At 44.1% G+C, this 26,079-nt stretch overlaps 1 protein-coding gene across 2 annotated transcripts in view; it reads right to left on the minus strand.

The window, feature by feature from the left end:
- The window catches only part of LOC119400136 (myosin heavy chain, non-muscle), a 104,352-nt gene that overhangs the window by 22,909 nt on the left and 55,364 nt on the right, over positions 1-26,079 (minus strand). For both annotated transcript variants that reach the window (XM_037667115.2, XM_037667114.2), the window contains 13 exons: positions 25,685-25,777; positions 24,010-24,073; positions 22,297-22,395; positions 20,917-21,060; positions 19,515-19,729; positions 18,258-18,746; positions 16,571-16,685; positions 13,681-13,862; positions 11,517-11,638; positions 9,834-9,903; positions 6,223-6,383; positions 4,959-5,067; positions 1,055-1,186 (listed from right to left, as the gene is read on the minus strand). In XM_037667115.2, coding sequence (XP_037523043.1) covers positions 1,055-1,186; positions 4,959-5,067; positions 6,223-6,383; positions 9,834-9,903; positions 11,517-11,638; positions 13,681-13,862; positions 16,571-16,685; positions 18,258-18,746; positions 19,515-19,729; positions 20,917-21,060; positions 22,297-22,395; positions 24,010-24,073; positions 25,685-25,777 — 1,995 coding nt within the window. The remainder of the gene's footprint in view (positions 1-1,054; positions 1,187-4,958; positions 5,068-6,222; positions 6,384-9,833; positions 9,904-11,516; positions 11,639-13,680; positions 13,863-16,570; positions 16,686-18,257; positions 18,747-19,514; positions 19,730-20,916; positions 21,061-22,296; positions 22,396-24,009; positions 24,074-25,684; positions 25,778-26,079) is intronic.

The following is a 26,079-nucleotide window of genomic DNA, read 5'->3' on the forward strand; positions in this document are numbered from 1 at the left end:
TCTTGAAGGAAACGTAATAAAACCTTATTTAGGTCATTTCATGCGAGCTACCAGTACAAAGGAGAAGAGATCAATGCTAGCCAAAACGGAAAGCATGACAATACGAAGCTGGCCATGCACAGGATGGTTAGGTGGTATCCTGGAGGTCACAGGGAAATATTAAGGCCACAGGGAAACAAACTTGTGCTAAAATATTGCTCAATGATGGTCATGTAGTCATGTAGTCGTGGTGTCACCGCGTCTTAAGGGGAGACCCGGCTTCTGAAACATGTTTTTTGTTTTTGACCATATCATTATGAAACTTTGACAGCTTATGTATTTTTATGTGCTGATTTCAAACATGCAATTATTGTTCTAATACAATATGTAGTTTTGAAAGTATAAATAGTTTTTGTACTGTTAGGAGCAGGCTTCATTTCTAAACTGTGAGAGTTATCAAGCAAATCAGCATATCACAATAACCTGGAATAAATACTCTATGCAATAAAACAAAAATACATGTTCTAGGCCAATTTGAACAAAAGTTGTGGTATGTTGTACATTTGGCAAATGAGCAATGTAGAGCTGGGTCAAACTGGGATCAAGCTGGGAATGTTCAACATGCCATAACTTTTGTTGAAATGGGCCTGGAATGTCCATTCTTGTTTTAATGCATGCAGTATTAATTCCAGCTTATTGTGATATGCTGATTTGCTTTATAACTCTCAAAATGTATAAAATCTTGCTCCCAACAATATACATGAAATATTTGATAATTTCGAAACAGCATAGTGTACTAGAAAAATAATTGCATATTTGAAATCAGGACATAAAAATATATAAGCTGCGAAAGTTTCATAAAAAAGTACTCAAAAACAAAGAAATATGTCTCCGAAGCAGGGTCCCCCCTTAAGTAGCAGGCTGAAGTCTGTCGTAAGATATTGTCAATAACAGACAGCATTCTCCGACGTATATCATTAAAAGATTGCGTATACTTGCAGAAGAATTTCTGCACACATGGGAAACACGGCAGTGTTACACCACGCGATGTTAGAAGCAGAAAAGCATCACCAACCTGTTGCAGGCATCGCTCAGCCTCCTTGAGTTCACCCTGCATCTTCTCCATGCGGTCACGCATGGCCTTCAGCTCATCCTCCTTGGCATTCAGCTTCTCCTCTTGTTTCGTCACCTGCAGCAGGGGCTTCACCTGCAGACACGTAAAGACAGCACACAAGGTGTTGTCGTCAACACAGCAGAATCTTGCCACATAGCCATACCATTTAGAAAAACACGCACTTGGGTCTAGTTGAAGTGACCTTTGATGGCAGATGAGCGCTGATGCACATGCCATCTAATGTCACACAATAATAATAATAATTGTTGGGGTTTTACGTCCCAAAACCGTGACATGATTATGAGAGACGCCGTAGTTGAGGGCTCTGGAAATTTCGACCATTTGGTGTTTTTTAACGTACACCTCAATGTAGTAAGCACACAGGCCTCTAGCATTCTGCCTCCATTGAAATGTGGCCACCGTGGACGGGATTCAATCCCGCGACCTTCGGGTCAGCTGTCGAGCACCATAGCCACTAGACCACCGCGGCGGTACCATCTGATGTCACACCAAATAGCCCAAAGACACGCTGCAAGTTAAAAAGAGTTTTAAGGGGAGATGCGGGTCGAAAAACGCGAGTTTTCTAAAAAATTATCGATTTATTGTTTTCACCTGTTTTGTTAAGATTAGTACCTCTACTGTTCTGAAAAAAAAATATCAATGTCGAGACTCAACTGGAAATGCTTTAAAATTGCGTCTAAAGAGCACAAGGTGGCTGTCAAAAGGCCGAAAGTGTGTCATCTTCGAGCACCTTGCCGCTGATAATGCGCCGCCGCTCGCCATTGTCGACCGCATGAGGCGAAGAACCGAGCCTCACTCTTCAAATAATGACGGTTTCCCGCGCTGCTGCAACGCAAGAAATAATAAAGAGAAGCACGCTTTTGCCGCCTTTTTCGAGCGCCGCGACTGGCTTTAAATCACGTGGTACGGATCGGGAGCCGCCATTGGCCGCTGCGCGCCTGTGTGTGCTGTGAAGCCTACTTGCAGGATCCGTGTCTCGTCCAGCAGTGCAGCTGAACAACGCTTTTCTCGAGTGCTTATCCGTTATGGATGAAGAAAGCCGTAGGAAGCGTGGTCACCGGTCTGTGAAGTTTCACGCGACGCACAAATTTCGAGGACGCCAGCGCAGATCAAAGCCGAACACTCAAACCACGAAAAGATCGTCTGCTGCCGCAAGGCGTAGTGGCAGTGACGCCGATGCGTCTGACGAGTTTGCCGCGGCATTCGAATATGTGAGTGCCTCCCAGAAAAAGATCGGACTCTTCGAAGACGAAGAAAAATCACAGGATGACGAGTCTTCGTTGATTGCTGATATGACAGCACTGAACATGTTGGTTTAATCGAGGGCACTCCAGTTTTGAACGTGTTCTGGAAGAGCCTAGCGCGCTCCCGCCTCATGATCTGGTTGCTCTTGGCACATCACGGGACAGCACACGCCAGAAAAAAATGTCTCAAAAACTAACAGGAGAAGCAAGGGCTCGTCGGCGTGCGCTGAAGAAAAAATCTCTTGTCGAGGAGTCAGCTCGAAAGAGCCGTGAGGGCCAAACCTATGGTGCTGGCGCATTTTAATGGCAGTGGCCACTACAAGGAGGATTGTTCTTTCTTGTGTACAAATTTCGTTGCATTCAATGACATCTTTGATAAATAAACCTGCAATTTTGACTTTAAAACTCGTTTTTCTCAAAACACAAATTTTGCCATTTTTGTCAATGTGCCCCTCCTTTTTCGGGTACTTCTGGTGCTCAGATCTGCATGAAATTTTTCCCAAATTTTTTCCAAAGTACGAGAAATGCAATTATCTTGTTTAAGTTTCAATATTCTTATTATATAATAAAAAAAAAAGTTATGTAAACTTTTACTAGGGTAGGAGAAATATGAACTTCCCACGTTAAAATTTTTCACATCTAGTACATATTTTGTATGGACTTCCTAATTAGTTATTTGCATTCCACACTTTATTTGAAACATTATGAACTATCAATTGTAAAAAATTATTGAAGTTTAGGTCTGAAAAGAGGGGGGGCAAAAGGCTTAAGTTTTTCACTTTGTCATGTTGCAGAACTAAAAGTATGCAACTTGCTAGAAAACTAATTATATATTTGAAATCAGCATAAAAAGTTCTATAAGCAGCTTAAGTTTCATTCCTCTAGGGTGAATATTAAAGAAAAAGTGTCTTCGAGTAGCATCTCCCCTTAAAGCAAGTTATCACAATGCAATTTATGGTCTGTCAAGTAAACACGACACGGCAGCGAACACACTGGAATGGCTAGCCGAGAACAAGTGACGAAGACAAATTCACAGGTTTAGAAATGGTCGCTGTTGCGAAGTAGCAGGTGCACCAAAAATTAAAATACAGCAGACTCCTGTTAAACGAAAGCTGAAGGGACCAGGAAAATATGTTTCATTTAACAGGAGTTTCGTTTACTGAGAGATGAAAAGGGGTGCAGAATTCAAGCACAAAACCAATCATGTTAGAGGCAGTTGTTCCATTTAAGCAGCAATTTCATTTAAGAGAGTTTCGTTTATTGAGAGTCTACTGTATGTCCAAACTTGCTTAGGAAACCCAAGACCGCACAGTAGTTCAGCCATTTCTGTGCCAATTATTACTATAAAAAAGATAAAACAGAAAACACGAAAAACAAACAATAAGAAAACGACAGGTATCATTACCATTTTCTTAACCCCACCCATAAATCTCATCTTTTCACTAGGGGTGTGCGAATATTCGAAATTTCGAATATTTTTCGAATAGTGTTTGCTATTCGATTCGATTCGCACTGAAATTTTACTATTCGAACTTCCCAAAGACAAATGCTGTCAACGTCCAATTGAAAGTGACCCCTTCAGATTTTCAATATGCTTCACCTCATTACACTCTCGTATTGCGGCAAAGCTGCCTTTCAAGCTCCGTTACGGTCGAACTTAGCCAAGAGACAAAGTCCGGTTGGAAGTGGTCCCTAGATTTTCAATAAGCTTCACCTCCTCACACCCCCGTATTGCGGCAAAGCTGCCTTTCAAGGTCCGTTACGGTCGAACAGCCAAGAGACAGTCAACGTCCGTTTGGAAGTGGTCCCTAGATTTTGAATATGCTTCACCTCATCACACCCCTGTATTGCGGCAAAGCTGCCTTTCAAGCTCCGCTACGGTCGTAAATGTATTAACTCAAGAATACGCTGGTTCCAATAAGGAGATGAAAGATGTGGCAGTGTTGGGGGCTCAATTAATGCTGTTTCGGACCTGAAATTTGGGCAGGAAGTCCGAAAAATCGGACGCCGAAGCTTTTTAGCATCCATAATTTCAGATGTTCTTATATATCGACGTCTACGAGGCAGATTTGGAACTCTTGATTTGAAGGGATCACACCCGTGTCCACCACATCATTTGGGCTTCCACGGATGTTGAAAGAGGAGGAGAGGCTGAGGAAATGGCATCTCTGCCTATCACGTGTAGTGTTGTCGGCAACACTTTGGTTGCACCAAATCAGGCACATAAATACAATTCGGCCTCTACATTGCCTCACTCTTGATAAGAAAGACAACTATGAAATATGACCCCAGCAGCGCTTCATCAACCTAGCGAAAAGAAACACTTTCATGTTGCTATCTCACAAGAACATACTTAGGGATTCTCTGCAACTTTTTCTGTAATTTCACTTCGAATTATTCGAAAAATGTTTGAGAAATATTCGCAAATTATTCGAAATTATTCGATTCAATTCACACTCAATCTTCATTATTCGAATTCGCTTCGCACCCAAAATTTTGCTATTCGCACAGCTCTACTTTTCACTGTTTTGTAAACAAACAAACTTACAAATGGATGAACGAGTAAGCAGAAAAAGAGAAGAGAGGAAATCCCAGCTTGCCTTTGTGTAGAGCCGCCACCAAGCCCAGTTGCGAAGCTTGAGGTAAGACGCGCAATTCCTCTGGATGATGCGGATGGCGTTGAGCTGCTGCATCCTCTTCTGGTAGTTGCTGCACGCAGGAAAGCCAGGACACTTGTAATCGCATGGCACACACTATGCTCGGCACATTGTACGTGCCTAAGACCCTAAAACATTGCGTCTCCTCGTGTCCACAAATCGCGGTTGGCACAATGCCGCGTCACACCGAATTTTTTCAAGATTTCTGCGTGAGGGCATATCTTAGCATACCAACGACTCTTAGAAAGTACAGTTAAACCTTGGTATAACGAAATTCTACATATGGCAAGGTATTTCAGTCTTTATAACTATATGTCCATGGATCATCATGTCTTTTCAGTCTCAATATAACGAGGTGCGTTAATCCAGGATTTGAACTTAAAGAAGTTTTGATATAATGGAGTTTATTGCAGATTTCACAGCCTCTCTTATGTTGTGGTTTGAATGTATATAAATGTCGAGCTTTGAATGTGCAGAAAAGTGCATGAACTTCCCAAAGAATTCTAAATCTATGGGAGCTTCGCACACTTTATGCGCAACTTCAGGGGCCCTGATCTGCTCTTTGAGCTTGACGAGAAAACATTCCGTTGACAGAACGCTCAAGCCCCGTGATGCAGTTAACCAAACTGGCTGTAGTAGTGAAATCTTTAATAATAACTGTTGGGGTTTTACGTCCCAAAACCACGATACGATTACGAGGGACGCCGTAGTCGAGGGCTCTGGAAATTTCGACCATCTGGGGTTATTTAACGTGCACCTAAATCTAAGTACACGGGCCTCTAGCCTTTCACCTCCATCGAAATGCAGCCGCCGCGGCTGGGATTCAATCCCGTAATCTTCGGATCGGCAGTCGAGTAACATAACCACTAGACCACCGTGGCAGGGTGTAGTGAAATCTGAGCAGAAGTGCGCATTTCCAAGAGAAACCTAGTGTTTGTTCACGCTTGGCCCCGCCTGCCTCATAAGAAAATGCAGTGCCGTAAACAGGACACAGCCCCACTGCACTGAAAAGGAGAACTTCAAGGAGAATAGAAAAGTGGAACACAGCACTGACAATACTTCCGGTTGCGCTAGGTCTCTTTTTAAATATTCTTTTAGTTATGTAGTTCTGGAAAGCGCTTTACTTGTTCCAAAGCAGTTCCGAGTTTTTTGAACAAGACTGGTTCAGGGCCTCCCACCCTTTAAATGAAATCTAAGCAAAGCTCACCGGCGGGCAAGGTTTCCACGGCAGTATGCCTGGAACTGAATGATGAGGTCTGAGATCTTCATGTCCCTCTCTTCTTCCAGCTGGGCCAGGACTCCAGCGCGGAAGAATATCTTGCTCTGCCCAACTCGGTACAGGTTCGGGTCCAAATCCAGGGCTGTGATCTGTGACATGACAAGCACAATGACCCGAGTCATTGACTGAGGTCCAAAGCCAACTAGCCACAGTGGCCTTCAGACAAGTGAAAATGGAGTGAATAGCTGAGAACTTTGGTTTAGCATGTTCCGAGGTGAAAGGCGCGAAAAACATGACAGATTAAGAGATACAGATACACAGGTGCCCTGTGTGTGTGCGTGTGTGTGTGTGCGTGTTGCCGCAAAATGACAATAGGTCAAGCAGCCAACCAGATTAATGCGATATTGAGGTCATACTGTGTTCAGAAAAAAGTTACGCATGTTCACAAAGACAAAACAGTAGAGAAGAGAAATAAACATGACAAACGCCAGCATTTGTGTCTGCGTCTGCTCACTTAAGGGGGGACGTGGCTTTGGAAAACCGACTTTCTTATAACTTAACAGATGTTGATGAAAATTGGTACAAATATTCAGCATGTCTCCCTGCTGCTTCTAAAAAAGTTTCAGAGTGATATCTTCAGAACTTTTTATTCAATTAAATTTTTACTTCTTGCATTTTCTTGCACTTTGCGCAATGCCTGGAGAGTTTAAAAAAAGGACTAGAAGGCTAGGTGAATATTTGTTGCATAGCTAAATGCACGCTGAGTGTCATGACATTCTTGCTTTATTTTTTTTTGCAACACAATATTCTTGCATTGCGATTCTTTTTGACACCTTCAAATCGGGCACACTCTTGGGATGAACGAGAGTCACTTCATAAAATTACAAAGCGTCAAAGTGAGAAAGAAAGAATGTCACGACATGCATTGTAGTCTAAGAAACATGACAAAAGAAACGGAGTCAAAATAGGCCAAACGGTTAGGAAGAAAATGGCTGCGCAAACTTGGCAGGCAGGCAAAAAGGCACTTTTGAGAAAACGGCTCTCGAAGTTTCACCTTGCGTCCAGTGATCTGGAATGCACCAGGATCATAGTTTTTGGTGTTCTTAGTGATGTGAGGTCTCTTGAGCATTTGGTGCTTGCTTTGGTGCACTTTTGATGCCTTTTTTTCCCGTGTGGCATCCTTCTCTGCAGCTCATTGAATGGAGTGCTTTCCAGGCTTCGGGCCAAGTGATGCACAAAACTCTCTATAAGCATGGAGAGTGCCAGTATTATACTTGCAGACTGCCTCATTGACAGCTGTTTAGGCGGCAATCAGTGAAGCGTTTAGCTCTTCTGGTAGAATTGACCAAACTACCGAATGAAGACTCTCGGCCGCATTTTGACTTTTTTTTTTGGCAACAGCCGAGCAACTGAGGGTGGTCAGGTTTTAGTAGACTGGCAGCAATGCAGTGCTGCCAATTTATACGTGTGCGGTGGTGGAGCCTTGCCTTCAGCTTCTGCAGCACGGTACTTGCACCAGCTCAGGGACCCAAGTGGGCAGAATTCATGGCGTGGCTCCTCATCTCTCGAGGTGACATGATGGAACGTTGCCATTATGGCCTTTTGCATGTCATCAATGTCAACGTTGTCACGGATAGCCATACCATAACCAGTCAGTCTTTTAAATTAATCAGGTCTTGAGTCAGGCCGGCCCATCCTCCAAGTGGTTGATCTTTTTTGCTTCTTGATACAGGTGTTGGCAGAGCTGTACCCATCCTCTTTTTGACATGATTTATACAGTCTTCTTTAGCCAATGGAATAAATCCGTATGTTCTTTCTTCAGAAAGAGTCAGGGAAGTATCACTGTCTCCATCAAACATTGGATGTGTGTCGGAGAACATTCTTTCCAGTGAGCTTCTGAATAAAATTAAGGTGGGGGTCGTGGCATTCAGTACCAACTTTCTTATTCCTTCGTAGGTTTTCATGAAAATTGGCACACTTATTGCAAACATTTCTGGGATGAAATATATGAGCAGTTTATTCAGTAACGCGAGTTGGTCAGATATAAATTCAACTCCCTGCTTCACACACGCCACGCTCATTTGCAAACCTCGCCTGTGATGCGTTTCGTCATCCACTCGGTCGCGGAAACGGTAATTTGCGAGGCTTTCGTTATTTTAGAAGATTCACCAGAGCTAGCGGCGATACCAAGCACGAATCCAAGCGTGCCTAAATTGCATCACCAGCGCTTTCTTTCATGCCGATGTACTCGGCCGCGGGGTCCGGGAAGTCGCGCACTATATATGCCGGCTGGCGGCATTCGGCGACAATACGCAGTGCTCAGCCGCGGCGACGAAAAATCGGCGCGCGTAACGTACTTGGTCTCTCATTTTGCGGCGCCGACGCGCGAAATTGCTAGCCGCTGCTCGGAGCGGTCAATGCGCGACGAGCTTGACCGGGAATCCGCTGCCGATGCGTAAAGTGCCCATCCGCACTTTCGAGTAGCCAGCGGACGATGCGATTTGTTGCTTGCGACGAAGCACAGTGCGGCTTGTCCGCTAGCGCGATGTCCGTGCCCGCAAAGTTCGGATTCGTCTCGTAAACCAGCGCCGTAAGCGGAGTTAGGCCTAGCCACGACTCCGAGCAGCAAGCTCGGTCGCGGTGTGCGTGGCCGCGGTGCCCGATGTTTCAAAGCACGTCATGTTCGATCGCGAGTACAAAGAGTAGTCCCGCGAAGTTCTTCGTCACGGAGGACGAAGTGCTGACAAGCTGAACTACCCGAGACGCGCATCTGCGATGTTCGCGACGAGCGCGGCACGCTACCGTCTATCGTACACTGATGACGGCGCTTCCGCTTGCAGCTGTCAAACTACAGGGTAATCATATTCTAAATTATCGTCGACCCGTGTACACAGAACGAGAGCGGACGCGTCACTAAGTAGCGTGATTTTCGACAGTCGTAACATCAGGTAACATCGCGACGCGTAAGCAGCAGACGACTGTCCTCTCGAAGCGAGCATCGGACCAATGGCGAGGCGTTCTGGAGCAACATGGCGGACGCGGCCAATCGGAGGCCTCGAAACGACCTTCAGAGATTTGCTTTTTGTGCGCTTGTTTTTAAAGGCAGGCGCCAGCTGAGGCGGGGAATTTGGAAAGGAAGGAATGCCCTTTACGGCGAGCTCAAAATGGCGGCGCCCGGTTGTACCGTTGCGGAGCAAGAAATTTTTGAAAAGCACTGTTTTTTTGCGATCTCCACAATAATTTTCGACACCTCAGCCCGCGCAACTAATTTTTTAAAGCACTTCTAGGCGGTTTTCAGTGAAGATATTTTGGAATCAGATAGAAAAAGGGCTACAGAAACCGAAAATGTGATTTTCAAAAAATCGATTTTTTTGCGATTTTGCGCGATACGAAAGCCGCGTCCCCCCTTAATGTTTTCTACGATGAATCCGTATGAACTAGCTCACTTTCTGTTGCTCTAAAATGAGCTTCTAATATCCTTAAACATCCATCTTTTACACAATAAATCATAACCATCAGTATCCTGGCAGCTTGGAACAATGTGGCCAAACTGCACTTCAGAGTGAAAAGGCCACTAACGATAAATTAACGAAGCTCACCATCTTTTCGCAGGCCAGCTTGCCATCCATGAAGCCCTTTGGAATAGTGTTTGGCGTAAGGAGTTCATACCTGCAGCACAAGAACAGCCATTTGTAAAATATAAGCAAGTGAGTTTAGCTGCCACAGTAATTGCCAAGTGTATAGTTACGTACGTTTGCAGTTACATGATCTTCATGCCAAGTACAATCCATACATCAATGTTAATAGGTCACGCTATAATACTGCCCGCGCAATCAAAGCATCATTTAGCACGGACGAAAATGTGGGCAGCTTGCACTAACAGGGGAGCTTGTGGCCGACCTAGATTATTAGCAAGGTCTCAATTAGCATGATCTTAATTCGCAATGCCTTAATTAGCATGGTCTTAATTAGCACAGGCTTAATTACGGTGGTCTTAATTAACATGATATTAATTAGCAAGATCCTCTCTCTGTTCCTGCCTATTTCTTTCTCTCCTTTCTCTTCCATTTGTCTGTTCTGTGCTTCTCTTCAGTTTTCTTCAGAAGGCACAAGCAATGAAGAAACCCTTGCATTGCATTTCCATCGCATCAAACTCAATGAGTGTGTTGGCCACAGGCCTTATTATCCACCAAATTACTAAACGATACAGAAAAATGTGCCATAACTATCCTCATTGCTCGAATGTACAGTGCCGTCCACTCTTAGGGTGAACACGGCTCAGCGTGGCCGCGCTCTGCGGAGCGCCAGTGCATCCAGCCAACGCCGGTGCTGGCACGCCCGTGATCGCTTCCCTGTAGTACAGCAAGAGGAGCACGTTCCCAAGCGTCTGCGCCGTTTCGTTTCGATGCGCAGAGCTCGGCCATGCTGATCCGTGTTCACCCTAAGAGTGGACGACACTGTACATCGCCAAGAGCAAAGTGTCTTTATTTATAGACAATCCTACGATAAAGAGGACGAAGAGAGTGCGCGCCGGCAGAGTTTACTGTGTAGCACATGCTACGCGCGGCTTATTTCTGGTCACGTGAAAGGGTGGAACGAAATGCTCAAACAGCTCCGCTGTTAAAGAAAGGAAGAGAGTAACACCGATTTCACGCATTCAGCCTCCACAGCAAAGGCATTCTGCTAATTCATGAAGCTTACAAGACACAGCATTGTACGCACGCAGAGAGTAAAAAACGACCTGTGTCGTTCCCGGAGCGTACCTGAGGCAGCAGTGGGTCTCAATTCATCCAGTTAACTTTGCCAATTAACAGCAATATCATTAACCATAGAGCATACAACGAATTAAACTTTAAACTTGACATGACAAGTTTATAACTGAAAATGCCTATTTAAGCATGGAGACAACGCAGCAAAACCCGTAGTGAGGCTTGTGGCAAGCTAATGTTTCGGCTGCAGATCTCTCAGCATACCAATGACTAATCGATTATAATATTCACCTATTTCAATACTGTCACGAAGACAGGCTGATCTGTTTGAAAGGTTACGGCCTTCATGCATAAATTTATTTTAGTTCTTTCTACAGCCAGAAACACACCTGAACAGGTTGTTTTAATTTTTCCTTGATGTAGACTGAAGTTTAGGCTTTGTGGGATTATACAAGAACCATTGAAGTCGAACACGTGATGCTAGTTAGCACAGTTCGCACCCGAACACAGCAGGTCGGCAAAGCTCAAAGCCTAGCGGAAACTTAACGGAAACGGAAACAGTCACGGCTTCACCTTTGCCGGAACTCTTGGAAAGGGATTCGATTCGGGAAGCCTTGTCGACAGATACGGATGCCCTCGAGGACGCCGTTGCACCGAAGCTGGTCGAGCACAAGAGGAGCGTCGATCTTGCCGGCCTGGAGGAAAACAATTACATGGACAAATGAGATTAGCAAACGCTAACTAGTATTACATTTCTATTGGCTGAGGTAAAATGTGCACCAACATTCTGCCACAATGCACACAACTTCAAACATGAGCAACTAGAAACAGCACAATTGCAACAGGCAAAACTGGTACCGCTTTTCTGGGACAGCTTTAAACAGCAACCAGAATAATGATGCATTTGAGAGGTGTGCTTACTGAAACTACTGCAAATGCTTTAATGGCGGCACGTGGCTTAGTATTAGAGCCACACTAGTGTGTAAATATGTTTAGGCAAAGTGCATTACATATCAGCTATTTTTAAGGCATTTCAAACATCTTAAAGCCGTATTGAATTTGACCACTTTCATTAAGTTCACAAAGCTTATCAGTGCTTCAGTTATCCACACTTGCACATAAACTCTGCCGCAGTTGTTTTATCAGACCTCAGCCCACTTTTCTGGTAATTATAGCTACGCTAATTGCCATCAATTTGAAAATTTGCTGATTTCCCCTTCAGTTCCTCAATTTTCTCCAAATTTGATCTTTGTTAGGCTGCCATTAAGATTGTTGAACAACCCAAATTCAACAAAATAACAAGAACTACCACCACAATACCACTACTACTGCTACTAGTACTACTAGTACTAATACTACTGTTACTACTACCACAACAACTACCATATTTTCCGGTGTATAAGTCGCACCTTTGTATAAGACGCACCCCCAACTTTTTATGACTTTCGAAAGAAAAAATGATATATAAGACGCACCTTTGTATAAGACGCATCTATGTTTAACTCAGTCGACATGATAAAACACAATAACCCACATAGAGTACATTGATTGTGAAATGCGTAGTCACGCACGGCACTGAATATCTGTAAGCAGCAGTTTTATTAAGGTGCAGAAAACCACTATTTATTCTACTGGATTTGAAGCCACATCCTCCGGCGCACTGTCAAAAGTTCTTCCGCCTCGGTTGGCAGCATCGCTGGGTTGCCGTCGTCAGCCTCTGAGTAACTTTTACGCAGCATTGTAAGCACCTTGAAGCACATCGTTGGCACTGCCTGTACTATGGTGGCTACCATACCTTTAGGGCATTACCAGACTTGGCGAGAACACATAAACAACGAACGCGCCGCACGGTTATCACACGATCGTCGGATTATGGTCGAATACCATACAAAGCGTAAATGGCGACCGGAAGCCGGAAGCTGCGACTACTACTGGACTGCAGCGACGTCTCACACAGAAACTGATGATGATGATAATGAAGTGGTACTTTCGCTTTTGTGACTGATATTGTGGGCGCTACAATGTTACAATGGACCGTTGTGGTGCTCTTTTTTATGTATTGCCTCAGTTCTGTGGGTTTAATTCTTCGTTTAAGAACAAACAATTCAAACAGTACAATGGGGCACGCGACAGTGGTGGCTTTTATTGCGGCCGTAATCTCCGTGGTCGCCGCGCTGCTTGAACAGCAAGTAGCTGACATCTAAGATCGCAGCCGCTTTATTGTTACAACAAAATGAGATATATTTTTACGAATTCTCTCGAGCTCTGTTTATTGTACTCATAAATTAAATATAAACATATTGGTCTCGCAGAATCACGTGACTTTTTGTGTATATAAGACGCACCGTTGTATAAGACGCACCAGCGAAAATCTAGGAAAAAAGGTGCGTCTTGTACACTGGAAAATACGGTACTACTATACTACTACAAAAACCATACCGCAGAGTTCCACTCAAATGTTCCACTCACCTTTTATCTTATCTCTTAGCATGCCGATAAGACTGTTGAATGATAAATACAACCGCAACTACTACTGCTGCAATAACAGTGATAACAACCGCTGCTATAACAGCTGCTACTTTAAGGGCAACACTACCACAACTACTGCTGTAATTACGATTATTACTGAAACAACTACTACTGTAACTACTACTACTGTAACTACTACCGCTACAACTGCAACTACTACTACTACTACATCACAACAAACCAACTGCAGGAGATAAAAGTCGCCCACCTTCTTCTCGTGGTTGGGAATGATGCATCGGACGAAGTTCGGGTTGGTGTTGCGCAGTGTCACCATGAGCCGCGCCAGCTGGTCCTTGTAGAGCTGGGAGACGGTGCGGAACATGCCCTTGCGGGTGCGGGCACCAAACTGGGTGTCGCCCATGGTGGCTGTGCCCATGCCTACGATTTCCGCTGCTCTCACCCACCGACACGCAGCACAACAACGACAGGCAGGCAGGGGGGAGAAGACACACACACACCAAGGCATGCGATGGTTGGTTGGTTGATTGGTTGGTTGGTGGTGGTGTTGGTGGCGACGAAGGTATTGGCATGCCAGGCACCAAACACACGGGGAGGACAAAAAGAAGTCCAGTTAGAGGTGCTGTACTTCAGTCCTGGGCAGTAACTAGTTAATCGTAATGTATTACTGGTTACCAATCATATTCCTTTTTGGGAAAACTTCCAGCTGCAACTCATTACTCTTCCGTTTAAGTAACTTTTAACTATGATGGCGATACACTGTACAAGCTGACATTACTCTGTTACAGATACTAGTGCATATGTGGTTGCACCTGACAAACAATGACACTTTAACAATGAAAGAAAAAATAAAAAAATCGACGGAAGTTGATAACGCGGATATGCATATCTATTGCAGAAATGTAACAGTTTGCTTTGCAACAAACCTAAGTCGAAATAAGATATATTGTTTATACTTGCAACATTTTAATTACTGCTTTTTCAGTAACATAAAAATAACGACATTGCCTGACCAGCAGTAGCTGTAACTGATTACTTCCTTGAAATTGACTTTTCTGCTCTGTGCAACTTACTGCAACATTTAATTTTGTTGGTAACATGCCCATGGCTGCTGTGCTTTAGTCGTGGATCATTCTTTTTTTGAAGTGAGAAGAGAGACACTGCGACAGATGTTAGACCCTGTGGTGCTCCGGTGCGTGGCTTTGTGCAAGTCGTCAAGTGCATGTGTTGCAAACTGCGGGTGCAGAATCCTCTTTGTTAGGTGCTAAAAGCATGTGCTGCTTTTACTATTCTTTTTTAGTACGTACATGCAACAAAGAAGTAAACGCACTGCTATAACTACTACCCGCTAACCAATATTCAACATACTTCTGACCCGTCAATGAAAAAAAATGCTTTAGGATTTCGTGCTTTTCCAGTGACTCGCATTCTCGCAAAGGTCATATTGCTGTGGAAATATGTTTTCTGGTATTAATGACAGCGTACAGCATGAAAATTTCGTGGAAAGTTACCGTATTTACTTGAATCTAACGCGCCCCTTTTTTTTTGGCAAAACGAGTCGAAAAATCGCATGCGCGTTAGCATCGAGTACCGGCCGGCGAAGAAAAAAAAAAACTTATCGTATGGCCATCGGCATTTCAAAACTGCCGCCTCCTACGCGCGTCGGCCATTTCTGTCATTGTTTCAGTTCGTATGTGTGCAGAGGAGTTTGTCATCCCGTTCTGCATTCGCATCGGCGGCATGGAAGCGCCCACTCTAAATACTCAACGAGTGCACCACGCTGTCACATTTAAAAGAAAAGTTATTACATGTGCAGAGACGGATGGAAATCGGGCCACATCACGGTCGTTCGGAGTTGCCGAAACGTGCGTGCGAGACTGGCGCAAACAGAAGCAGAAGAATGTTTTACAGCAAAGCTTCACGAAAAAGTTTCTGTGGACAAAAGCAGGGCCGGTTTGCCAAAACAGAAGAGCGTTGACAGCGACAAGGAGTTGTCTGACAGCGACGAAGACTGATCCATTACGCGACTCGCATCGCCGCCGTAGTGGTGACAGTTTCAGTGGCAAGGCCCGCCGTTTGACTTTGTGTTTTCTTTTTTTTTTTTTGAAACTTTAGTTCTTTAAAACGCAAATACTTGTTCTTCTGAATGTGCGAAGGTGGACTCCTACGTTCTTCTTTTGTTCATTTCTCTCACGAAAAATGGGTGCGCGTTAGAATCGATGCTGTACTTTATTTTTTTGGTCGCGGAAAACGGGTGCTCGTTACAATCGAGGGCGCGGTAGAATCGAGTAAATACGGTACTCGGACGACTCAGGCTAGCTGCAGTCTCCTAAGAAGTCAGCATCAACGGTCCTTGACGCTAGCAAGAATTGGAACACATCCACAGTTGACAAAAAGTTCTCCCTGGTCTACAATCTCGAAGGGGCCTTCAACGCTTTTTCAAGTAATCGTCGAATTACGTCATTGACGACGTTCATTGCCTCACGATTCGAGTGCTGCAAAAGTTTTTAAAATGTCAAGTACGAGCGTAGCTACAGGGACTTGTCGCACATTTCAAGTGCTTTCTCTCTCCTTTCGTACAAGCGAGCACTATGAAAGCTAAGCGGAGAGGGATGACAAGGGGGCAAGAAGCTACGTCCGTTCGTCAGCACATGTCGTGACGTTGACCACTTTCTTTTCTTTTTTTCTATCTTGAAACGCGCAGCTCACTTTCAGTGCGACCGCAATCGCGGGCATGTTGCGCCATCCCGCGGCGGCTGCAGTAACTGTGCAGCTCACAATGTTCAAATCAGCCAATGGCCGTGGACTTCGTGTCTATGACACCGTCATTCTGGATCATGACATCATATGTCGAGAGAAGAGTGAGCGATTTCTAGCTGACTTCGACAATTAATTGTAAATTCCAGGCCACATGCTGCGCTATAATGTTCGGCTCACATGTTCTCCGAAGCCTAGACTACCGATCGGCAGCGTTTTCGGACCATGCTCAAAAAGTGTTGCCGGACCTCTAAGAAAATATCTTTCCGAGAAATTCGCGTAAACTTTCTTTATAGCTTGATACTGTAAGCAGCTATTTCTATCGGCCAGACGACACACAAGCTGCAGCGCCAACAAAACTGTGTCCTAAAAGAGTAGCCTACCGTCCTTCCAGATCTGTACGATGAAAGGATCCTGAGCGCTCTGCAGCAATGAGACGACGTTCTCGTTGAGTGGATCCATGTTCTTCATCAGCCACTGATTGGCCAAGTAGTCCACCTGCAACGGCAACGCACTGTCTAAGACACGCTGCCTATCACAGTACCTCGATGACTGTATACCATCTCCCTTCAAGTTAGGATTTCACCAAGACGCTATCACTGCAAGTCTGGTGCATGTCCTGTAGCGCGAGATGGTAGCAGGTATCCTTTGTTGTTTTCTCCTTCCATGTAAATACACGGGCAAGTAATGGTACATAACTAAAGTACTAAACGATGTAAAAAAAAGCCTTCACAAGGATTGCACTGCGAACAACACAGACTATCGTGCAATTCTGTACCAAAAAAAATGACATTGCAGTCCTGTAAAGTGCACCTGAAGCCAAGAAACTAAGTAGAATTATGTTCAATTGTTATGGCACTGCATGAAACTGTATCGCAAAAGTACTATGTACTTTTGTGAGACAGTTGCAAATTACACAGCCATAAGTTAGAGTCACAAATTAGAGGCCTGTTTCTGAGCACGCATAATACAGCAGACTCAATTATTCAAACTCAAAAGGACCTCAGAAATTTGAGTTATCGGATGCAAGCATAAATATGATTGAATGCAACATATCAGGAAAAGTAGGGATGGTCGATTACCACGTGCACTGTTACCATGCTCACAGTTTTGAACGTTTCAACAAGTGCAGGCAGGCAATTGACTTTACCTTTGGCTATTTTAGGTATTTTAACATACTATATTAGCATACGTGTTCAGTTAAAAGGAGCAAAGGCAGCTAATACTTCCCGGCACGGATAAGCAGAAAATATGAATTCGACTTGATGGCACTTGACAACAGATGTCACGGTAGCTAATGTTTGCACAATGGTGCCTTTTGTTTTTTGCATGCTGACCACTCACAAACATCACCCTGCCTGGTGCACAAACACTGTGGCAAAACAAAAAAAAAAAGAAATGGGACAGTGAACACACAGGACAGAGCGCTGTCCTGTGTGTTCACAGGACAGCACTGTTTTTGTGCTGTTCCAGTGCTATGCCCTGTGTGTTCACCAGTTTATTTCGCTGCAGTGCTGTGCCCTAAAAAAGGGGAATTTCAAAGGCTCGCTTTTTTTCATTCGTTCATTCATAGCGGGGGTCTTGTTCTGGCAGACTTCATGCCTTCAGGTAGTATGCAAGGGGGTGAGCTGCCAGCTCGTAAAAAGATCACGTGCTATGTGATGCCAGCAGGCAGAAAAACAAATGTTCCATACTCGCCACCATCACTACGAGCTGCGCTGACTAACACTCCCAGGTTTAGATGCACAGATATGCCCGATAAAATATATGAGAGAACGACCACCGTTGTAGCTCAATTGGTAGAGCATCGGGCGCATTATTTGAAGGTTGTAGGTTCAGTCCCTGCCAGCAGCAAGTTGTCTTTTCGCCCACTTTAATTTCTTCGCATTTATATCATAATTACTACAAATAAAATTCCATATATTTTCTTTAGCTTGATTGCCTGTTAGTTCTCATTGGCGTGTCCTGCGCATCCACTGTCCCGTTCTGCCGTTTGCACTGTTCTGCCACAATGTTTATGAAGTGACTAGCACACCTAAGAGCCCCTGTGCACAAACTCTATTCACCCACCTTGCCCGCGTAGTGGAGGATGCTGAAGTCGGCCGTGCCACGGAAGTCAGACTTGATGAACTTGGGGTGCTGGTTGTGCGAAGTGACCAGCTTCTCGGTGAAGGTCTTGTCCGTCGCCTTGGGGAACATGCACTCCTCGTCGAGCAGGGCCAGGATGCCCATGGGCTTCTCAATCAGGTCGATGGTGGGCTGCAGGTCGAGGCCGAAGTCGATGAACTTCCACTCGATGCCCTCGCGCCGGTACTCCTCCTGCTCGAGCACGAACATGGTGTGGTTGAAGAGCTGCTGCAGCTTCTCGTTGGTGTAGTTGATGCAGAGCTGCTCGAACGAGTTGAGCTCGAAGATCTCGAAGCCGGCGATGTCGAGGATGCCAATGAACGAGGCCCCCTGGCGCTTGGTACGGTCCAGGGAGCGGTTGATGCGGTTCACCAGCCAGCGGAACATGCGCTCGTAGCACGCCTTGGCGATCGCCTCGACGGCAAACTCCACCTGCGATTAAGACCGTGTTGATGCGGATTTAGTTGACAATCTAGACCAGCCTTTCTTTGGCACAAATGAAACGACAGCCACAGCGAATGTACAGACCAGCTACAACTCTACATTGCTGCATACAGTGAATAAACCAGCAGCTATGGTGTTGCATGCGCTGGCAGCTAGAAGACTTAGTGGTACCTGCTGGTTCTAATATCACGCAGGTTAAATCACCCTTTGCCACCACCACTATTTCAAAGGGATGCTGTTGGAAACCATCATCATGGGCTAACGTGTAAACACATACACTCTGAAAAAGGAGTGTTAGGGAAGTCTTTTTGTCGCACAACATTAACAGTTGTCGGCCAGCTTGCTCGTGTTTCCTTTTTCAAAAAATGTGTCCACACCACTTTCCTATCAAGAATGCTAGGTACAGTGTACATGCCGTTCATGACCAAAGTACCGGGTGCAGTATTATTGTGCAACAAAAAGACGCCCCAAATGCACTCCTATTTTTGACTGTATGCAATAAATAATACTGTGCATGTTGCATTTTTTGCCAGTGGCGATGCTCAGTCAGGGTGTGTAGATTGCTTCTAGTGTGCTGTACAAGCTTAAAAGGCTGCTCAGATTAACCTCTGGGTGTACTTTCAATGAACTCGGCATTGTCAGATTTCAGTCCAAGGTCCTTCATCTCAAGTCTACATCTTGCTTTAAGACACGGAAGGCTGCTGATGAACTGTAAACTGCTACAGGCACAACCAACAGCACGCACGACACACTCACCTGCTCCTTGGTCTGTGCCTTGGTGACGTGATCGCGGCCAACCTTAAGCCGGGGCCGCAGGAACGCCTTAGTCATCTCAGTCACGTTGAGGCCCAGTAGGTGGCTGACCTTCTGCGCCACCGTGTTGTCCGGCAGCGTTGCCTGGTCCGAATTGCGCTCCTGCCGGAACTCCATGTTGCCGAAGAGGAGCACCGCTGATACCACCCGGAAGATGCCTGCCGTGACAAGCAGAAAACATATAAGCACCCCTGAAAACCACCTCCGATAATTTAACACTTCAAGTAAATGCATACATCTAGTTCAGAATGCCGTCACGATCAACAATGCCAAATGTGGCAGCACTACACATGGGCCCTCCACGAATTCCAAGAAACAATCCCTTCTCCTCTCTGGGCCTTTTGGTAATCTCAACGTTTGCCGCGACGTCAACATTCTCGTCTGCTCATGTCAGCCACAAAAAGAACCTGTTTGTCTGTTCGCAGGTATGTTCGCTCGCCGATCTTCCTCCTCGCCATCACTCGGCCAAGAGGAGAGACAAGCTGATGAACGGAGCATAGCGAAGGAAAGAGTGAAACGGTGAGCGCCTTTTTTGGATCATCAAGCGCGTGTAACTCTGCTATTACGGCATCGTTTAAAAAAAATTCTCACGGTTACGCGATCACTGTAAACTCGTGCACGAATGCAACACCAAACCTAAATTTCGACCTCTTGGTGACTTGGGGGCCTTTAACAACAACTCCGTGCTGCCAGAGAGACATCTCACTAGCCTTTTCCATCAGTATGTCTACAATGACATGTCATAAATCTGCCACTTCAGACATATGAATGCATGTCAAGATGCCTTCATATGAAATTTAGTTTCATGCGCATTTTCAGTAAATCAAAAGCATATAATTATAATTGATTCGCTTTACCCCACGCTGTTGCCCAGTGGCCTTCTACATTATCTAACTGGGATGCTCTTCGTGAAAACTACACACTGAATGACTAATCACTGTATAATGATGTGTCACTGTAGAACTGTTGGTGTTCCGATTGTGCTTGCGCTTTCACACTCTAGTATCAGTCTAAGTGCCTTCGCATAATTTAACTTTCTTGTATTATTGTTTGTTACCACGCTGTTTTTTCCCTTCATTTTATTTTTGGACACAACCTTGACTCACGTCCCTTAATGGACCTGTAAGGTACAACAAATAAAATACAATAAAACAACAGAAAAAACGCAAATATAATGCAATTGAAGCTGGAGACTAAGGGCTGATATTCAGTGCACCTGCTCCAAACGGGTGCGCAACAGTAACGGACTCCAGCCTACATGAGGGTCGTCGCTGAAGAATTTGAAAACTCCTGGGCATAAAGAAAAGAGAGAGAGTGTCCGTGCAGCAAAGTTGATACTACTCACAGTTGAGGTCCTCCTGGTTGAGTCCCATGATTGTCATGGCCTTGACGGTGTTGCGGAACTCTTGAGCATCGTCGACACCCGGGACGGGCACGTGACCGTGCGTCAGAAACGTATAGCTCTTGGCATCCTCCAGCAGGTACTCCTCTGAGCACAAAAAAAAAAAAGAGATAACGAACGATGATAACCTATCCTCACCCACATTGCCACTTCCCTCTTTCGCTCAACTAAAGCTTGCATCGTTAAAGCTTCATACAGCACAGTACAGTACAGTACACTGTGTACAGTACAGCACTGTGTACAGTACAGTAGAGCACAGTACAGCTGTGTTTTATAAAAACTTCTCAGGCTTGATTAACACGTCCAGGGTAACGCCAACTGGAATATAACGCAGTCTTTCTGAAAATCTGAAATCACACAATGCTCACTAAGTGTACAGGGGGGATGGAAAGAAATGTGAACAGTGCAGCATACTGTTTTCATCACGCTCTGACCTTGGTAGCAATATATAGGTGCTAGAGTAGTTCTTGATTGTATCATGGATGACTCTATTGGCTTTTTGCTACCATCCAGTCTACAACCGCTTGAAAAAAAAATGTGAAACAGCAGAGAATGTAGATGCAGCACTGTTTGCGTTTCTTTAAGCTAGAGTACATGCAAGGAAATGCTGGATGACAAAGATGAGGCTGCTGTAACACAGAGTGCTGAGGAATGGTCGGCACAAAAAGTAATTGGGAGACACGTTCAAGTGAATCAACATATTTCTGCAGCTGGGGCATGCAGCCTGGAAGTACTAAGACTTCATCTGGTTGCACTTTTTTTTTGTTCTTTGCAACACACTTTTCGAAAACCAGGTGGTTAAAAAAAAAAAACATAGCCCAAAATTTAGAGATGTACGGCATAATCCAGCGTATGTGACCAAAAGCAAAAACCAAAAGTGAATTGCCAGACTACAGCAGACTGTTGTTAAACAGAACCTGAAGGGACCAGGAAAATATGTTCCACTTAACAAGAGTTCCATTTACTGAGAGATGGCCAGGGGTGCAGAATACAAGTACGAACCCAATCATATCAGAGGCAGTTGTTCCGTTTAAGCAGCAGTTCTGTTTAATTAAAGAGATCTCCGTTTACTGAAAGTGTACTGTATTTAGAATGACGTACTTGTGCAAAGGGGAGTGCAACATAGTACAGAAAGAAAGATTACTTGCTGTTTATACTCGTCTTTCACATTAGTTTGCACTTGCCTTTGCACGAGACATACTGGTTTTCGAAAAACCCTGAAGCCTGTAAACTTTTTGCACTGACTGCAAAACTACTTTACAGTTTTTTCAGCTGTAAAGCAGCAGGCTGTGTACAAAAGAAAGTCATAGACGCCAAGCTCACTCTTTTGCTCGGGCGTGGCTCCATGCAGGAGTTGGTAGAACACGTGGAAACATCGCTCGTCTCTCGCCTGGCGGATGGCACGAGACTTTTCCAGCAGGTCTGACGGTTCGCTTGGGTCAAGAAAGAAACCTCATGGTGTGAAGAAAGCCAAATGCCCACAACCGTGATGATACAAAGCAAGAAACTATGAGATTTGCAGAAAGGAGTAGAAATAAGAGCAACAGATATCCTACGCCTCACCGTGTGCGAATGAACTTCGGTGTGACATGCACAGTGATGGAAGTGACTTTTCACCTTATGGGGCAGACTTTGGAGCAGTAAAAGTACTGCTTCGGAGCAGATATTGGTGTTTTAGGAGCAGAACTTTTTACTTTATGGAGCGGACTTTGGAGCAGAAAAGGTACTGCTTCGCAGCAGATATTAGTGTTTTAGGGCAGAACTTCTTACTTTATGGAGCAGACTTCGGAGCAGAAAAAATACTGCTTTGGAGCAGATATTGGTGTTTCACGAGCAGATGCAAAATTTGCCATACAGCTCCTGGTGTTCAAAGCATCACCAAAGCGTTTCAAATTTATTAATATTCATTATGAAATATATTTCACAGACAACAATCCACGTAACTTACAAGAAACAAACAGCTAAAAAGATGTTTATCGAATGTGTCATGAAATGAGCTATATATTTAAAACACCAGTACTTGTGGCAGAAATCAGATCAAACCGCTAAAGCTGAGCACCACATTTTAGAAGTAACCACAGTCCCCTGTAACTGTTGCCAAATAAGCAGTAGATAATTGGTATAAGATTAAAGCAACCTTGCTCATTTTCACATTTCACCAAAATAGCCTGCATGTCTAGTTGAAAAAAAAAAAATGGCTAAATGAGCTATACACTTGACATGCCAGTTCTTGTTGCATAAATGAGATCAGAGCCGACAATGCTGCACACTAGTAGCATACTAGGATGATAGTATACAGATTCTTTTCTGTTTCTTTAGGGATTACGAGTTGGTCAAACAGTTAGAGTTCCTCATTCTCATTCTCTCAGGGCCATTTCGGAGCAGGTTTGGAGCAATTACTAACAAAAATCACAGTTTGGAGCACCATGTACCAGCATTTCTCTTTTGGAGCAATTTAGAGCAACTGGAGCAGCATTTCCATCACTGCATGCAGGCAACCAATAGTTAGAGACCTTGATCCAAACGTTCTTGAAAGTTTTAAACACGTCATCGATGAGTTGATGTAAGACGCAGGTTTTAGAGCACGACATGTGCGGGAACATTTCACATCAGTATTATTTTGGCAGTGCTGGCTTACCACGCAGTAAGTAAGGTAATGCCGCACCGTCATGGCAGTCATTCAGCTATTTTAGTCTGCAAGACCTGCACTAGCCACTCTCATCATCTTGTCACATTACCGTGTGCATTTGGCAACTCACGCAGCTAAAACGTTTTCCCGATAGTGATACGCTAACATGGAATGGTTATACTGCAGTGTAAACGGTATGCTACAACAAACACTGCTAAAAAAACCCTGTTTACGGAAACTGAAGGAAACGACTTTATCTAGAGCATTTACATTACAAAAGGCTTTGGTGCTCCCATACATGCACGAATATCAAGAAGTACGTCAAAACTACAATAGACGTACGGTGTGTTTGAACGAGAACACCAATTCATTGACGCGCCAGTTCTTCCGCATAAAGAAAAGGATACACGTCTCAATGTTGGCACCAGCAATGAAACCAGAGGCATCGAAGTTTATCCTGATAAACTTGCCCTGAAAAAGAACAAAGAAGCCAGTGTGTCAATATTGCACGTGCAGACCAGGTACAGAATGAACACATTCCTGTCAGGTGCTACGATTCTTGGTTTTCAATACAGCATACGTTGTTTTTCTGTGCTCACCTATATGTACTTATAAGTACACATATAAGCACAAAATGAAAATTACAAGGCTGTGCGAATATTCAAGCAGTTCGAATATTCTAACGAGTATTACAGTATTCGAATGCGCTTCGAAATGAATTTAAATTATTCTTAATTTCGAAGTATTCGAAATGAACGAATAGACATATATAAACCGTATGTAACAACCTGTAAAGGTGATTTCACTGCAGTGGAGGGGTGCTATACCGTGAATACACCTATCCAGGGAAAATCCGTACTGCCGCGAAGCCCCACTTCAAGGTTAAATGAACAAATCACCCTCACATCGGTTCAGCATTTTAAAAGCTCGTTATACCGGCTTATATGCTCCAAGTATAGCAAATTTTAAAACGTACCATGTTTTACAGGTTATCACTTGCATTCTACCAAAGTCAAATCCTGCTACTATTCAAAGTTGCTTCCACTTCCATTTGAACCAAAAAGAATGACATTTGCACGTGCTTTGTTTAATTTCATTTCATTTATATTTCAAGAAAGAAATATATATATATTTTGCAGGCTAGTTGGGCCATGACAAATATGCTCTTTTTTTTTTAATATGTGACATATACCACTATTCAGATTCGATTCGAAATCATTCGGCCAAATCATTATTCGATTTCGATTCACTTCGAACCTAAAATTTACTATTCGCACAGGCCTAAAAATTGCGTGTACTGTATGTACACAAGCTACAGTTTAAAAACAGTTGCACTCTTTGGGCCATATTTCTGTCGCACAACAAAAGTCATCACCTATCTTTCACGCCTCTTATTGCTTTAATGCCGTGCACCCAACGGCACTTATAGGTCACAAACGGCTTGCGCGCTGTCAGCGGGATATAAGACAATGGTTACTGTTGCGTGACTGAAAGACACCCTGATGAGCGAGAGCTGTTCTTAAAAGGACACTAAAGTTAAACAATGAATCGGTTTAAAGTTATAAACTGTACTCTGACAACTACAATGTCGTCTATTTCACCATAACAGGTCTATTAATACAGGAGAAAATCAAGGTTAAAGTTTCATTTTTAAATTTCGCGCTGAAATCTTTGCATGACGTCACAGGTTTCAAAGTGTACTTTTTATATTTTCATGTCACTGGCTCAACAAAATTTCTTGGAACCTGGTAATTTAAGTCTATGGCCCCCTCAGAGGACAACGTACTTCATTTTTACTGATTAGAAACTATGTAGGACCTAGTATACGCTGTCAAAATCTATGACGTCACGGTGTTTGGTGCAGAAACTTCAAGGGGGCGTCGCCAACCGCATTTTCTTCTTGCGTGCTTTGTGACTTAAGCAAGAGTCTTTCCGCAGAAAACTTGGGGATTTTGGAATTGTGAAAGAGTAATTTACTAATATGAGAAAAATTGTTTTTCTCTCTAATATCCCTTTAAGAGTGTATGGGTCCACAGGTCACAAGAGCCATACATAGACGTATACAAAAAAACAAACACTCACGAATCTGGAAGAGTTGTCATTCTTGACTGTCTTGGCGTTTCCAAAGGCCTCGAGAATTGGGTTTGCCTGGAGCAGCTGCTGCTCGAGCTCGCCCTGTAAAATTCGTAAATGATGCGAAAGAAAAAGATCATCTAACGATGAAAGAAATAACAAGCCTCCCAAACGTCCTGCAGGCGTAACGGGAAACACTCCACAAACAAGGACCACACAACGAAGAAGACCAGACAAACATAAACAATCGCTCGTGTTCAAAACACACCAGCTACCACAGGCTGCAGGGACAGGTAATGCTTCACAAACACAGTGAACACTGATGAAAAATACAAACACACGCCAAGCTACAAAGACTGAACTGCAGACAGCTGATGGGACTGCAGTTTTGGAACAGGTTAGCA

This window comes from Rhipicephalus sanguineus, chromosome 7 (genome assembly GCF_013339695.2).
Source record: "Rhipicephalus sanguineus isolate Rsan-2018 chromosome 7, BIME_Rsan_1.4, whole genome shotgun sequence".
Taxonomy (NCBI): Eukaryota; Metazoa; Arthropoda; class Arachnida; order Ixodida; family Ixodidae; genus Rhipicephalus; species Rhipicephalus sanguineus.